Source organism: Saccopteryx leptura, chromosome 3 (assembly GCF_036850995.1).
Source record: "Saccopteryx leptura isolate mSacLep1 chromosome 3, mSacLep1_pri_phased_curated, whole genome shotgun sequence".
NCBI lineage: Eukaryota > Metazoa > Chordata > Mammalia > Chiroptera > Emballonuridae > Saccopteryx > Saccopteryx leptura.
Window position 1 is genome coordinate 278310793 of NC_089505.1, and position 17468 is coordinate 278328260.

At 38.6% G+C, this 17468-nt stretch overlaps 2 protein-coding genes and 1 pseudogene across 4 annotated transcripts in view; 1 reads left to right on the forward strand and 2 right to left on the reverse strand.

The window, feature by feature from the left end:
* The window catches only part of SRSF7 (serine and arginine rich splicing factor 7), an 87861-nt gene that overhangs the window by 54340 nt on the left and 16053 nt on the right, over nucleotides 1–17468 (forward strand). The gene's annotated exons all lie outside the window — the stretch shown is intronic.
* LOC136400972 (gem-associated protein 6-like) lies at nucleotides 354–4215 on the reverse strand. Of its 3 annotated transcripts, none has more exons than XM_066378451.1 (3): nucleotides 4138–4215; nucleotides 3431–3574; nucleotides 354–1010 (listed from the first exon to the last, which is right to left on the reverse strand). In XM_066378451.1, the coding sequence occupies exons 2-3, from the start codon at nucleotides 3562–3564 to the stop codon at nucleotides 635–637; spliced, it is 510 nt and encodes a 169-aa protein (XP_066234548.1). In that variant the 5' UTR covers nucleotides 3565–3574; nucleotides 4138–4215; the 3' UTR covers nucleotides 354–634. The 3 variants fall into 3 exon arrangements, with proteins under 3 accessions (XP_066234548.1, XP_066234547.1, XP_066234546.1); XM_066378450.1 differs by having other exon boundaries at nucleotides 4103–4215; XM_066378449.1 differs by having other exon boundaries at nucleotides 3953–4215.
* LOC136397939 (tetratricopeptide repeat protein 39B-like) lies at nucleotides 12402–14763 on the reverse strand (annotated as a pseudogene).

Genomic DNA, 17468 nt, shown 5'->3' on the forward strand with positions numbered 1-17468 from the left:
ACGCTGGCTCAAGCAAGGGTCACTCAGTCTGCTATAGCCCTCCAGTCAAGGCACAGATGAGAAAGCAATGAGAAACTAAGGTGCCGCAACAAAGAATTGATGATTCTCATCTCCCTTCCTGTCTGTCTGTCCCTATCTGTCCCACTTTCTGACTCTGTCTCTGTCACCAAGAAAAAAAAAGATTTTTACCAATAATCAAAACTTTCAACTTTCAACCAAGTTTCATTATTAAACACACACACACACACACACACACACACACACACACACACACACACACACAATTTTAGTGCCAGGGACTTAATACATTTTATATCAAATGTAACATGTATTTTTTAACAAACACATTTTCTGCCTAACAGAAACAGAGCCATGGCCCCATCAAAAAAAGACTTAGAATTCTGATGTCCCTGTGCTAATCTGGTTGCATGTGATGCTATCCTTGCCAGAGTTCACTTAGTGATTAGCACTCATAATCCACAACTTTGATTTTACCAAAACAACGAATTAAAACTCACACACACACATCTGTGTGCCTTTATAATCCTAAAATATGATGACATTAACATTCAAAACATTTTATGAAGGACAAAAAAGTAAGTCTTATTTCAGTGCATCCATGGTTCTTAGCCTCTCATTGGGAAGCCGCAAGATGTCCTTGAATAAGATCCTGAACACGGGATAGAATAATTTCATTAGAACTACTGCAATCTTCTGGACCATATGGTGGCTCTATAGTCAGGACCCCTGCCACACAGAGTGTCCTTGGTGAATCTCCCTGTTCAGTGACAGGGATGTAGTTCTTCTCGAGCCATTTCTTTGGGCTGTTCTTTTTCTTTTCCAAGTCCTCAAGGTTGTATGCCTTGCAGTCTCCAGATGTGAACAAATGCATCAGCTTCTCTTTCACCCTATGGTCCTCTTCATTCACAATTTCAACCGTCTGCACAGCATGTCCCATAATTCCGGTCACATGCATGCTGCCATCTTCAAGGAAGTTCACAAGGACAATACTTTGGAGAAAAAGTAAGTTCAGAGCATATTTGCAAAAGAAAAACTTAAAGGTCCATAAATCTATGTAAGAAGGTCCATAAAACTATGGATGAAGCAATGAAATGAGGGAGTCATTGTGGGAGTCAGTAAAAGGATTAAAGAGTTATGAGTGACTTAAATGTGTATTGAAAAGAAGAAAGGGCTCTGACCTGTGGTGGCGCAGTGGATAAAGCGTTGACCTGGAAATGCTGAGGTCGCCGGTTCGAAACCCTGGGCTTGCCTGGTCAAGGCACATATGAGAGTTGATGCTTCCAGCTCCTCCCCCCCTTCTCTCTCTGTCTCTCTCTCCTCTCTCTCCCTCTCTGTCTCTCTCCTCTCTAAAAATGAATAAATAAAATTAAAAAAATAAAAAATAAATAAAAAGAAAAGAAGAAAGGTCCTGGCTGTGTTTCTCAGCTGGCTCGACTATCATCCTGATATACTAAAGTCTGGCTTGATCCCCAGTCAGGGTATATAAAAGAATTAACCAATGAATGAATAAATAAGTGAAACGACAAGTTGGCGTTTCTATCTCTCTCTCTCTCTTTCCTCTCTCTAAAATCAATAAATAAAAATTTGAAAAAAAGGAAAAGAGGGTACACATTTTAATTTCAGAGTTAAAAAAACAACCCAATTAACTCCCCTTCAAACTGGACCAAAGAAAAATTACAAAGAACAAAATTAATAAAATAGAAAAAAGAGTCAATAAAAGGATCAAAGCCAAAAGTTGATTCTTTGAAAAAAATTCACAAAACTCAGCAAGATTACTTTTGAAAAAAGTAACCCAAGACACATACAAATAAAATTAGAAATAAGGAAGTATAAAATATTAAGAACAAATTTATGCAAATAATTTTGAACTTAGAAAACCCTGGAAAATGTTTCTTCTAATGACGAAAAAAAAAAAAGAAAGAGTATAAATAATCCTATGATCTTTACATAAAAACTTAATAACTAGTTTAAAAACTTCCCATGGAAGGGAGAAAAAAGACCTAAGCAACCTTACCAGAAAATTCTATAAAACTTTCAAGCATCAAACATTTCTAATCTAACCAAATTCTTCTAGAGACTATTAAAGGGGACTATGCCTTAACATGTTTAATGAGGCTGATATAACCTTGATACCAAAAGCAGAGGTCAGAATTAAAAAATAAAACTATAAATGAATCTCACACACAAACACAAATGTAAAAATTCTAAATAAAATATGATATATGATGTGATGTGAAGGGAATTTCACTTCTATAGTACTCTTCCCCAAAACCAAGTCTACTAATGAGATCACACACACACACACACACACAAATTGAGAGACGGTCTATAAAATTCCTCACCAGTTCTCTTCAAATAAGTCAAGGTCATGAAAAACAAGATAAGATTAAAAAACTGTCAAAGATTGGAGGAGACTTAAGGAGACATGATTGAATGTAATGTGGCATCCCAGATTGGATCCTGGAACCAAAAAAACCCCCCAAAACAAAACAAGTTCATTAATGGAAAAACTAGTAAAATAGAAATGATTACAGTTTAGTTAACATAAATTTTAGTTTTCACAAATGCACTATGCCTATGTAAGATGCTAACATTAGGGGGAACTGGGTACATGGGTATTCTCTGTACCTTGTTTACAATTTTTCTGTAATCCAAAACCATCCCAAAATAAAAAGTGTGTGTGTATATGTATTACCACCTTAAAAGTAGTCTTGCAAAAGGTAAGTCTGACCCCAATTAAACCTTGACATCTGAAAACTAGTTTATAGGAAATATAGGATAAAAGAACATGTTAAGCTACATGAAACTGCAAGAAGCTCAATCCAGAACGTATTCAATTCTATCAAATTGCTGTTCTTTGAATAAATGAGGAACACAGAAAATTAAAAAGGGAAAATGCAGAATTATAGATTAAGATACTTAAGAGACATATCAACCAAATGGATGAATCAATATAAAAAGAGACAGCCAGGTGAATCTGAACTCAGACTAGGATTTAGCTAATATTAAAATTATTATTACTGTTTTTAGGTGTTATAATATTGAGCTTACATTAATTTAGAGTCCCTATCTACTAAGAGATATAGTGAAGTATTTATGAACAAAATTATATGCCTGCGTATGGCTTTAAAATATGTGGGGGCGTAAGGTTAGTGTGTGTTATACCATTCTCTTTTCACTTGTATATGTTTGAAATTTCCCAACAAAATATAGTAGGAAATATCTCATGTCTACCAACCTGGCTGGTTTGACGAGGCAATCCATAGTTAAAGCCGTACATACATTCAAAGGCAATAAAATTCTTACAAAGGAATAATTAGCCTTTCGTTATCGCTTTCTGAGTTTGGCTATAATATACAGGCAGCACAATAGGGTGTCATGATTTCAGGGAAGCAGGATCCATACTCACCTGGCAGAGACTGGGTCCGTGGTTAAAACCCATCCTTTATACTCCTTCTCACTCGCTGTCACTCTGACCTCCTTGTAAGTGTAATCTTGCCATTCTAAAGGACCTTTCTTCATCCATTCATTCATAGCTGCCATCTGGCTAGATCTAAGACCACCACCAGTTCGGGTTAATTATATACGTTGCACCCAAGCAAATGTCTTACCCCTAATCTCCACCCTAGAGGTAAAGAATATCTGTGACTTGCCTCAAGTTCCATATCGGAAAACTAGTTAATACAGTATTTCCTATTCCTTCTGAAAGGAGGAATAGGAAGGGCCCACCGCATTCCCGCGGGGCCCCGTCTGCGGTAACTCATCCGGCACTCCTCCTCCACCCCCAATCCCGTTCCCGATAGCCGTCACGCTGGCTTTGAACTCCGGTCTGCAGATGCTCAAACCCTTAAACTCTGCTCTCCTTCGACCAAATGACCTCACTCCACAGCACTTTTAGCCCCAAACTGAAAAGGTTAACTCGGATATCCACCGTCCCGCTCTTTGGCGGTTTCCGAGGCATCCTCCAGAAAGGGGCCCGACCTCCGGATTTGTCACAATCTCCTCTGGATGACGCATAACGAGGTAGCAGCTAAGGATCTAGAGCTCACATTTCTTGATCTAGCCTGCAGGAGCATCGTACTTTTTGGGTCGTAATCAAACAAGATGGAACTTAACGTTTAATCCTTATAAACGAGCAAAACACCAGTTAAAACAGCAAGCAGCTCCCAGGAACTACGTTGGGAAGGAAGGCGTCTTTTCTTGAGCGGAGCGGACTGGGTCCAGCATGCTTTGCGTCGTGACGTCACTTCCTCACCCCAGAAGTCACTGTTTTGTAGTCCTGGGCTTAGCAAAACCTAGAGAATGGCGGGTTCTGGAGAGTTAAAGGCGGGCTGCAGGTTGTGGGCAGGGGCTGAGACTTTTTCTTTTCTTTTCTCTCTCTCTCTCTCTCTCTCTCTCTCTCTCTCTCTCTCTCTCTCTCTCTCTCTCTCTCTCTCTCTCTCTGTGTGTGTGTGTGTGTGTGTGGCAGAGACAGAGTTAGAGAGAGGAATACATAGGGACAGACATACTGGAAGGGAGAGAGATGAGAAACATCAATTCTTCCTAGTGGTTCCTTAGTTGTTCATTGATTGATTTCTCATATGTGCGTTGATGGGAGGAGGGGGGGGTTACCGCAGACCGAGTGACTCTTTGCTCAAGCCAGCGACCTTGGGTCCAAGCTGGTGAGCTTTTTGCTTAAACCAGATGAGCCCGCGCTCAATCTGGAGACTTGGGCATCTGGAACGTGGGTCCTCCACATCCCAATCCTGGCACTCCATCCACTGCGCCACCGCCTGGTCAGGCTGAGATTTTTGTGTAATAACAATAAGCCTTCTTGTTCTCTGAAGCCACTTCTCTCCACTGCCACAGAGGACATTTACAAGAAAATTTATTTTTAAATATTGTATTGATTTTATAGAGAGGAGAGGGAGGAACGAGAAGTATCAACTCAAGAGTTGCTTCACTTTAGTTGTTCATTACTCGCCTGTGCTGTGTGTCTTTACCTGGCAAGTCCAGAGTTTTGAACCAGTGACCCCGGTGTTACAGGTCCAATCCTCCACTGCACCACCATGGGCCAGGCTAAAACGAAAAAAATATATATTTAAGGGGAAAATACCCGTGCCAGGTGCTTGATGGAAGTGGAATTTCACTTTTGCCACGGATTCAAACCACATGAACCCTAGTAAACCTTAAAGCTCTGGAAATGTGAGTTGAAAGTACCTTGGAGAAGAGCAACAGAACAAAGATATTGTTTGGCCTGTGTAAGGCCATTAGGGTGCCGGCCCCTTTGGGATGTGCTCTCGGTACAGCCATAGGGGAGGTGCAGAAGCTGGGAAGAAAAGCACCGGGTTTGGATAAATTCCACCTAGTCAAATACTCGCTATAAACACCCCACCCCTAAGTGAAAAAGTGCAAAAGACTCGTTCCCACCACAGGTTTCTGGTACTTTGTTGGCTCCTGGCAGGTCCAGAATTTTTTCTGAGCTATGATCCTGAAAAATGGTACAAGGTGGTAAATTTTGAGTTCCTGCAAATGTGAACACTAAGGAAGGTTTACAAAACCTGAGCTGCAGCCGGAAATGCAATGAACATTAACCTGACCGTGAATGGAACGTGACTGGGAACGTGACTGTGACCTGATCCTGACCGTAAACCTGATGTGACCATGAACTTTAACTGACTCTGAACCGTTAGTTTTCTGGAAACATTAAAATGAACATCAAAGACAGCTTTGGAGTTCAAATAGAAGTGGAAAAAAAGAAATAAGAGGGTCAATGAATCTGTGAAGAACAGTTTCCTTAGCAGGAGTATTAGGTTATTAAAGGAGAGAATAAAGGGACAGTAGTTCTACATTGATTTCAGTTAGAAATAACACTCCTAAAAAATCCTCCCCCACAAAGTAAAACTGACTGACCCTTAATTAGATATCACATAAATGTAAGAACCAATGTCTGAGCTGCAGCCACAGCTGTAGCTGCAATCTGAACATGAATGTGAACATTATACCATGACCTTGAACCTGACCTTTTTTATCCCTAGTCAGGGCACATTGCGGAATGGATTGATTTTCTGTCTCTCTCTCTCACTTTCTCTCTTCCTCTCCCTCTAAATTCAATTTTTAAAAATAAACATAAAAAGTGAAAGTAAAAAGAAATTTACGTATGACCAGCAATCTTACTCCTAGATATTTACCCAAGGGAAAAGAAAACATATTTTAACAAAAAATTTGTAAAATTCATAGCAGCTTTATTCACTATCGCCAAAACTAGAAGCAGCCTTGGTCATTGTCAGCTGGTGGATGAATAAACAAACTCATGTATTCCTACAGTAGAATACTAGTCAGCAATGAGGATGAGGTACAAAGAGAAGGAATACTGAGGTCCTGAGTGGTGAGTCTCGTTAAGGTGGGGCATTGGAGGGAATATTCTTAGCACCTGCTGCAGTGCTGGAGCTGCTCTGGCTCTGGGTGAACTTGCTTTCAGATCCTGAGAGCAGTCTCAATCCTTCACTTCCAGCAAGGTCCAATAATTTTTCTTTCCTCTTTGGTCTTAACTAAGATTCCTATTTCCTTATTACCTGGTTAATTTTAAAAAAGGAGAGAAACACATTGTAAGACCTTCTGTGTACTCTCCTGAGTTTGTAATGATCCTGACAAAAACCTTTCAAAAATAAATGTAATAACAAATTGATGTTTCTCTCTCTCTTTCCCTCTCAAAAAGTCAACTTAAAAAAAGAATATAGATTTTACATAATTTTATTTTGATCTGAAAATATAATAAAGTGAGGTTAACTATTTTTATTTTCCCCTGGAATTGTCTTGGAACACAAAATTATGTCTGCTATTGATTTCCTAAAAACTACTGCAGTAGTCCAGACAGGAAATAATAAAGTCCTAGCCTAAGTTGGTAGCAGTGGAAATGAAAAAGAAATAATGAAGTAGATTCAACAAATATATTAGAGTAGAAATCAACATGATTTAATGATTGATTGGGGAAAGGGCATGTTGAGAAGAACTTTGACACTAGGTCTTCACAGAAATTTTTTTAAAATTTTTATTTATTGGTAGAATAAAGTGGGGCGGAGAGAGAGCATTCACTTGTTGTTCCAATAAGTTGTGCATTCACTGGTCATTTTCCATATGTGCCCTGACCAGGGGTCGAATCTTGGTGTTTTGGGACCATGCTCTAACCGAGTGATTCTCAAACTTCTTGAAGTAGGGGCACATTTAAAATCCTACAAATAATTGTAGGCACAGTATATACAAATTGCTGAGAAATATGTTATAATAATTAAGTCAAATATTAAAGAAAAAAATATAAAGTCCAAGTGTGCTTTTATGGTAATTAAACAAAATAAATACTATGACAAAATTAAATTTATTCTGACATTAAAAAACATTTTTATGTTACATTTTTAGAGTTATACTTTTTAGAATTTGTAAAAAAGAGGGATTAAAAAAAAAAGAATGACAAAAAGTTATCTATTTATATATATATATAGACACATTCTTAGTAAGATTTTGTTAATTTGGCCTGTCCAGGTGCGAATGTGTTAAGTTTATTCTTGTGTTTATGAGAACATGAGCCTGATGTGTCCTAGCGATTTCTTCAATGTTTGGGCATATATTTGAAAGGCAAACTCTCATTTCCTCATCAATACATTGAAGAATTCCTCTCTTTTTACTCTTAATTGTGTTGAGTGCAGAAAACCCTCACCATACATATCATCTTAACTTTACACCAAACAAAGGATAGAAGGAACTTGCCTACAGTCTTTCCGGGGAACATGGGGGGTAGTGTAAACAATTAAGCACCATAGCTTAACAGCCTTTTGCAACCTAATCAGGCAAGTGAGGTGGGGGGTTGGGCAGACTGTCAGCTTACATCCAATTCCCCACACCTCTGTCCCCCAAAAATCTAAACTCCAAAAACCCTGTTGGTTTTTTAGTCCCCAACAGGCACATATTTCTCTAGAATACCATAGGGCGCACCTGGAAATCTTCTAGGGCGCAACTGTGTGCCCTGGCGCACACTTTGAGAACCACTGCTCTAACCAAATGAATTAACTGGCCAGGGCTAGAAATCTTTTTTCTTTTTAAAGACTTTATTTATTCATTTTTAGAAAGGAGAGAGAGAGGAGAAGGAGGGACAGGAAGCAACAACTCCCATGTGTGTCTTGACCCTGCAAGTCCAGGGTTTCGAACCAGTGAACTCAGCATTCCAGGTTGACACTTTATCCACTGTGCCACCGCATGTCAGGCCTAGAAATCTTTTTGTTCTTTTCTTTATTCATAACACCCTGTTTTCCTTTTCATTTTTCCAGGATGTTGGGCCTTCAAATAGTTATTATATTTACTATTTTAAATAAGACCATTTCTCCATAGCCTGACCAGACAGTGGCATAGTGGATAGAGCATTGGCCTGGCAGGCAGAGAACCCAATTTTGAAACCCTTAAGTCGCCCGCTTGAGCGCAGGCTCATCTAGATTTAGCACAGGGGTTGCTGAGTTGAACATGGATCATAGACATGACCCTATGGTTGCTGGCTTGAGCCCAAAGGTTGCTGATTTCAGCCCAAAGGTTGCTGGATTGAAGCCCAAGGTTGCTAGTTTGAGCAAGGGGTCACTGGCTCAATCAAGGCACATATGAAAAAGCAGTCAATGAATAACTAAGGTTCTGTTACGAAGAACTGATGTTTCTCATCTCTCTCTCTTCCTGTCTGTCTGTCCCTATCTGTCCCTCTCTCTGTCACTCTGTCTCCCATAAAAATGAAATAAATAAAAAATTTCTCCATAGAATAAAAAGTTTCAATAGCACTTTATCTGTGTTTATGGCACAGGAAACAACACTGAGGTACCACCTCCAAGCTCTTATAAACTAACCCTAAACCCAACTCTTCTAAATAACCCTAAACTAACCCGAAACATTAAATAAAATGGATGGGATTGGATCTGTGATTCATTTGCACAAAGAGACCATCTATACTATGGGTAACCAAAGAATATGGGGATGACTGAAAGTTCTAAACTAAGTGATCAGGTTGCAGTTTCTCGAAGCGGGGCTGGAATGGGATAAAAGCTTAGTAGATGAAAACTTAGTTATATTGACCCCTACGACATTCAGTAGCCCAGGGTTGGCAGCAGAAGGCACAAAAGAAGAAAGGTAAGCAAGCAGATGTTTGGGAGATATTTCTCAGAGATCCTGAATCTGGAAGACGGGGACTTTGCAGAGAGGTTCCCACATTGTGAGGAATGAATGCTTCATTGTGTCTCACCCTGGCCAGGAATAGATATTCCTTAAACTATCTGTCTCTTTATATTCTGATTCCATGCTCACCGTGCTGCCTGTGACTCTGCCCTGGTTTTCTAGGAACACTGTTTATCAAGAGAGATGGTTCTCAAGACAGAAACATGTGCATTTCCCAGTCAATACAAAGGAATCGATCAGAAGTCACAAACTAGGGGCCAAAGGTGATATCAGTACTTGCAGGTAGATTTAATATCTGTATATTGTTAAATTTCTTTATAATTTGTAAGTCTTTAGATAGATTTGCTCTCTTTTCTTCACAACTAGTTTTCACCACTTTTATTGTTTTTTTTAAAATATATTTTATTTACTGATTTTTAGAGGTGAGAGAAGAGAGAGAGAGAGAGAGAGAGAGAGAGAGAGAGAGAGAGAGATAAGGGGGAGGAGCAGGAAGCATCAACTCCCATATGTGCCTTGACCAGGCAAGCCCAGGGTTTCAAACTGGCAACCTCAGTGCTCCAGGTTGATGCTTTATCCACTGCGCCACCACAGGTCAGGCACTATTGTTTTATACTTGGTTCTTTAATGTTTATATTGCTTGCCTGATCCCTATAGGAAGTTGAATTTGCAACTCTGGAATAATTCCTGCTATAAATAAATAAGTTAGCAGAGTAAATTATACCTTAATCTCTTGTGACTTTGACTGGTGAAAAACAGCTTCAATGTGTCTAGTCAACTCTTGGGCCCATTAAAGGCCAGAACCTGGACTGTGAGAAGCACCTTCACAAAGGAAATGTAATCACAAGATGTCCTGTTAGATCCCCATAGAGTCTTTCCCAGGTGTCCCTTGATCTCACTGTTGCCTTGCCTCCTTTTCAACTGTGCCCCTCTGATACTCTTTTGTAGCTTATTGTTACTTACATATGGGTTTAGGGGGCAGTAACTTCAGGTTGGTTCATTTAACAGTCCTTTCCCATAACCTCCTAATTAATGAGGGATGACAGCTAAAACACAGTCTCAGCTTCCTTTGTGGGCAGAAGTGGCCACACAAATATTTCTGACCAATGAGATATAATGGACATTCCTAGGAAGGCTGTGTTTTCTGAAATAAAAAAGCAATGCCTCCTAATAAAGAGAAGGCCTTTTTGGTGCCTTAACCATTTCTGTCCCAGCCTGCCTGGCTTGAGCATGAGGCCTGGAGGTGCCGCAGCCTTTTCCACCGTGAGGAAACACGCATGGAAGGCCTGTATGCCAAGCAGAAAAATATGAGATAAAAAGAGCCAGACCAGACCTGAACTACCTACGTTCAGATACTTTTTTGTTTGGGACAAATAAATGACTTTCTGTTTAAGCAATTTCTTTAAGTGTTTAAACCCATAACAAAACCTTTTTCTAACTTTTCTCCCTAATAAAGTCCTCAGAAGAGAGACCATGCTTTCTTTTTATATCCTCAGTACACAGCTCAGCGCCTGCATATAGTAGGCACTCAACAGATACTTGTTTAATTAATAACTTCACTCTTCATTGTTAGAAACTGGGGCAAAGCACAAAGTCATAAATTAAACAGAGAGTTACTTATTTCATAAGTTACCAAGATAAGCTAAGAACAGAAAAAGCAAGTTACAGTATCAATCAAGTTTTAGATTGGCAAAGTGGTAACAAAGGAACCTTTGCTTTTTCCAAGAAAGTAATTTAAGTCCTCTTCACTGAACAACAATGTGTTATTCTTACTAGTAATAGGGATAATAAATCTATATAAACTCAGTCTTAATCACAGGAAAACCATGAGATAAGAACTATTATTAATTATCTCAACTGATAGCTAAGGAAACTGAGGTACAGAGGCCCAGGACCACACAGCTATTTAGTGACAGAGCTAGGATGTAAATCCAGGCAATCAGGCCAGAACCTGCCCTCCTAACTACTATACAGTACCAGCATTATTAAATAATGGTGAATATATTATAACTAAAGTATATCTGTGCACCTAAAAGTCTATTTTTAACTAATAAGGAACATGTTTTTCAACCTAAGCATTTCTATATCTGAACTAGTAGCCCCAGGATGGGCTCCAGTGGGTTGTTTGGACACCCAAAGCACTAAGATAATGTGTTTCACTCATGTGTTTTAGCAAAGCAAGCTTTCCTGGCAGTGTCTTTTTTCACAGGTGACAGCACAGAAGATACACTCAGCCAGACTTAATGGTCTGAAAACCAGGGACTAATTTTATCCCGAAGAGGGTAAAACAATACCGAGCCCATGCAATTGACTCTCAGATTAGCCCGTTTACCATAACACAGGATAGATGCAAGGGTTTAATTATATTGAAGAGCTGGTCTTAATAGGAATTATACCTAGGGACAGCAGCTAAAGGGAGGGCTGGTGGTAACTAAACTCTCCCTTTAAGGGCCTCAATCTTGACTTTTTTTTTTTACCCAGTGCATTTATCCTCCTGGCCTCCTCAATTATCTTCAAAGGGTTAGTGCGTGTGTGCGTGTGCGTGTGTGGAGGAGCCGCATCTTTCTATTCTATCCTGCTGTAAATTATAGCCACATATTTGGACTTCCTAATGAAAAAGGTAAAATATACTTCTAAGCACACAGGAGGAAAATAATCTTCTCTGGTATAAAACGCCAATAACAATTACTGAGCATCATTGGAAACCATTGAGTCTAGGCTCTCAGCTCATCATTGTTTTGAAATGTCAGGAAGACCTTAAACTCTTTTTTCTTTCTTTTACTAATTAAATAAAAACATTTACAGGGCACTGGGATTCCTAGTGTAGCTACTTTCCCTATTTTATTTAAGAAGTATATATTATATATAATGAGATGTTAAAAATATCTTTTGAGTTTTTGAAAATGTTCTCTAACATGATGGATAAATTCATAACTATATGAAAGTATCTTTTATAATGTGCATCATTTACCTTTTCGTTTTCAAAAATGTACATCATTCCATTTGCTAGTCTGACATTTAATTTTATACTTATAGAGAAGGAAAGAGAGAAAGGTAATTTCTTTCTTGTTACCAGATTCTTAGCAGCTGCCTCTTCTTAGATTTCTTCCACAAAGAAATGATTTTTTCTACCTGTTAATTAACCTTGCTGACTGGAGACACTTTACTCATAGTAAACAAAAGCATATTTTGTGTCTAAATTACTTTTCTTTAGCTATTCGTTCAAGAGTTATGTGAGCCCTAAACTGTAATCGGGCTTCCATGGAATAGTCTCTGTAGATTTTTATGTTGTCAAAGTTTTTCATTGCATTGGCATAATCTCCTTTCAGATAGTATAGAATTCCCAGTTCATAGTAAGTGTATGGCACCAAATAGTGGTCATATTTTAACAATTTCTCCTTTTGAATGACACAATTAAAGTACTGCTCAGGGGTTGGGTTGCATTTTTCAGGGATTTGGCATGGTGTTGGGGCCAACTTGGACTTGGTGAACATGTTAAGGATACTACTCTTTTATGGATTCTTCCTGTATTGGCCAAGAGTTTGCTTAAAAGCTTTAATCACTGTAAAAATAAAATAGGGGACTGGATAAAGAAGATGTGGCAATATACACTATGGTATACTACTCAGCCATAAGAAATGATGACATCGGACCACTTACAACAAAATGGTGGGATCCTGATAACATTATACGGAGTGAAATAAGTAAATCAGAAAAAAACAAGAACTGCAGGATTCCATACATTGGTGGGACATAAAAACTAGACTAAGAGACATGGACAAGAGTGTGGTGGTTTAGGGGGGGGCAGGGGAGGGAAGGGGGGAGAGGGGCAGGAGGTGGGGAGGGGCACAAAGAAAACTAGATAGAAGGTGAAGGAGGATGATCTGACTTTGGGTGATGGGTATGCAACAGAATGGAATGACAAGTTAACCTGGACATGTTTTCTTTGAATATATGTACCCTGATTTATTGATGTCACCCCATTAAAATAAAAATTTATTTATAAAAAAAAAAGTACTGCTCAGCTGTTGAATATTTGCCTAAGTATCTCAGACATAGACCTTTCAGTAAATTTAGCAAATTTAAGTCATCTGTGCCATACTCTTAATTTGGATTTTCTCACAAAATGTCTTCTCCTTTGTCAATTATTGAAAGCCAGTATGAAATAAGATGTAGTATTTTGCTCATGACTTGGAAACCACTCCAGGCATAAACGAATTCCAGAATGGGCTGTGCTGTAAAGCAGCCTGTAGGAGAACCATAGCGCTGACCCTTCTCAGCAACAAACTTTTCTACTGGCACAAAATTTCCTAAAATTCTGATTCTCAGGTTATCCACTTTTAAGAAGAGAGAGTTCACGTCCTCACTTGCTGATTTAGCAAATCCAGAAGGAAGCAAGGCCAACAGAATAGCTTTACTGTATAAATACGTTGCGTTGGACCACCTGCTGTTTTGAAACAGCAGATCGGCATAGTGGTAAGCCTGCTTCCAATGCACAAAAATGTAGCACCACATGAGCTCCCAGTAACAGAGGTGATTAAGCTGCTTCCATTCATTCTGAATAAAAATGCACTCCTCTAATGGTAACTGTGCAATTTCAAACTTTCCTTTCAGCATACTAAAACGTGCTTGAAAAAATTTAAGTATGACACACTTTGGAAATTTCTGGAGATAGATTAGGAAGAGGTCTTCTATAGAAGAATGATGACCATTTTCAATACCAAAAGTAATACAGATATAATTGTAATGGAAGAGTAGTGTCAAAATATCAATACTTAAAACATTGTTTATATGTGATCCAGATGCACTCTCGTGAAGTAAAGTTAAGCCTACCTCTCTATCACCATAATAGTCAAGAATATTGTGGAATTTAGGTATGTTTGATGGCACAAGTGATAACATCAAATTGAATGCTCCAAGTCCAAATTTTATTCCTCCAACCAGGTGTTTGTAGGTTTTGCTTTGGTTGTTAGGTATTCGTGCTAATATATATTGATAGTCTTTGAATATTTGGTAACTTAACCCAATGTTGACCCCACTTTTAAGAAAACCAAGTACAGTCTCCTCTTGTATAAATGTTATAGTGGATTTTAAGATCAAACACTCAGCATAGCAGACTTCTGCATGCAACTCCTCTTCTTTGACAGCCTTCATTGCCTGTTTACTCACTAAATGAGAAAACTCGTCTTCTTCTCTTTTGTTCGGAAACTGTTACAGGTTTTCGAAGCTTCCTTTACAGCAGTCATCCTAATCTCTATATCCTGTGGCTCGAAAGTCAAGATGGCTTGGACAACCATAAGGATACCATAAATTAGAGCATGGTATATGCTGTTTTTCGACCATGAAATTTATTGCATCGGAGAATCTGTTATTTAGAAATAAATACAACCCAGTTGTGCATTCTTCCAGGGAAGATGTTAGATTCATTATTGTGGCTGCTGGAATAATTTCATAGGCGTCTTCAAACTCATCATTGGCCTCATCATTGTCTTCCTTTCATAAAGTAAATGATGTAAAGTCATCTTCCTTATTATGTTCTCTTTTACTTAGAATAAGCGACATATTCACTTTTTCGTTTTAGAGATGGGAAAGATCTGCAGTGTAGTGATGTGTCTGCAGTGAGGGTAGCTCCTGTTCTCCTGACTGGGGTCAGTCCTACAACCTGAAGTGTTGCTATTATAATGGAGGCAAGCAAACTAAGAGCTCTGAGGTGCAGCATTAGGATAGTGTCATCTAGATCAGACAAAATGGGAAAAAAGATCATTTTATTTACCTAGAAGATGTAGTTCTGAAAACCTCAAATCATTTGAAATGTACCAAAGAAAGCACATTCGTTGCCTGACCAGTGGTGACTCAGTGGAAGGAGCATTGACCCGGGACGCTAAGGTCCCAGGTTCAAAACCCCGAGCTCTACAGCTTGAGCCCAGGCTCACCCAGCTTGAGCATGGGGACACAGGCTTGAGCACGAGATCGATATCCCATGATCACTGGCTTGAAGCCTAAGAAAGCTGACTTGAGCCCAAGGTCGCTGGCTCTGCTTGAGCTCCCAGGTCAAAGCACATATAAAGCCATCAATGAACAACTAACATGATGCAACTATGAGCTGATGCATCTTATCTTTCTCCCTTCCTGTCTCTCTCTCTCCCTTTCTCTAAAAATAAAAAACATTCTTTTAATATATTGTGTGAAGAGTTCTTTTGTAACCATCCCTCCAATTCATTATTTTCTTAAGATCATGCTTTTGCGAATTTATGTTGTAGAATTGAACTTCTCTCTAGGAAAATTTTGGGGACAAGATTCAGGCTTGAAAGGGGACTGTATCCCCTTAAAACTAAGGAAGCTTAAAACTAAGGAAGGAGTAAATTGTCCAGACCAAAAGATTATAGGAATCAAAAATCCATTCTATTATTCTTAGTAACACCACTACATTTGTGTATATTTTCATTAAAAAAATAGATCTTTGTGAAATATTATGGTTATTTGTATGGAATTTTGGACATGGAAAGGCTGTATAAACTAGAAAGACTTCCTAGCATTGCTGCAATTCGAAAAAATATTCAAATATAACAGTTGCTATCACAGCATTACTGTGGTATTGTGGTAGGAAGGTAGGGTGGAGGGTCTGTATAATGGAAAACCAATTACATGTAGAAATCGATTCATAACAACACAGTAGGTTCAATTAATCTATTTTAAAAAGTTGAAACAGCAAATATAGCACTTTAATATTAATTACCATGCTTTACAACAATTACAAGTATACTTTAAAATGTACTTTAATTCTGTATTTTGAAACAGGGAAAATATCAGAGGGAAAAAATGAGGGGAAGGAGGACAACCTCAGAGGTATTATTTTAGTTAAATTGCTTGTTTTTACACCTTAAGGCTTAGTTATGCTTCAGGATATCAGCAACGATAATCACTATCCATTAAAAAGCTAAGTTACCTGGCCCTGGTGGTGCAGTGGATAAAGCGTTGACCTGGAACGCTGAGGTCCCTGTTCAAAACCCTGGGCTTGCCTGGTCAAGGCACATACAAGAAGCAACTATGAGTTAATGCTTCCTGCTCCTCCCGTCCTTCCGCTCTCTCTCTCACATAAATTTAAAAATATTAAAAATAAAGAAGAAAGCTGTTAATTACATATTTCCCTAAAGGTTAAGTTCTGAGAGGAAAAGCCATGCAGTTCATGAGGAGGGAAATTCTTCCTGGAGCTGCAGTAGTAATGGCTAGATGAAGGTTCGCTGGAGAAACCTAGATGAGGGCCAGATTCCACCCAAGGACAAACTTCCCCTTCTTTGGCCTAATGCTTTCAAATGATATTCCGTAAAATCCCTATTCTCCTTCCAACATAATCTAAATCTTACTTTTCCCAGAACCTGACCTGAGTCTGTCAGCACAACCACTCTAATGGCATTGTGCGTATATCCCTATTAGCTTCTAGCTCACTGCACTGTAATTATTTAGTCACCTGCTTTCACTACCAGCCTGGGAACTCTGAGGTATAATCTGTGTTTTATTCAGCATCACACCCCAGTCCTAGCTCACTTTTTTGAACAAAGTAGGGATTAATAAATGGTTGCTAAATGATTCAGGTACCCACAACATATTTCTAGGAATTTCTTGAAAGCAAGTTGTGAACTCATCTTTCTGCCATAGAATTGCTAAGTTTGCTATTCCCAAAGAGTACATAAAGATATAACCATAATGAGGTCCTTGTACCAAGGTTTACTTGTATATTGTTCTAATATTTTTGGGATTGAGATTCTATTTTTACCTACCTCAAGGACTAATACTTGTTCAGTCAATAATATACATTTTCAGAGATGGTGAGGGGGTTCCTATTTCCAATTATTTCCTCCCTCAGTTTCATTAAATTAAATTGGCAAATAAAATCGTAAGATTAATTAAAGTATACAACATGATGATTCTGGGAGTGGTGAGAACATTTAAGTTCTACTCTTAGCAAATTTTAATTGTACATACAATAGTGTTGTCAACTATAGTCACCTTGCTATATATTAGATCCTCAGACCTTATTAATCTCAGAACTGAGAGTTTATACTCATTAGAAAACATCTCTGATTACCCCATCCACTGTATTCCTTATTCTTATTGTTCCCTAAGGGAACTTTTCTGCTATAGGAATGCTCTACTTTAAAAAGGTCATGTTTCAGTCTTCTTTTCCTGAACTCAGGGGAGGAAAAGGGATGCTATTTATGAAACCCTAAACCCATCTCCTCCTCAATCTACTCTTGTATTTCCTGTCT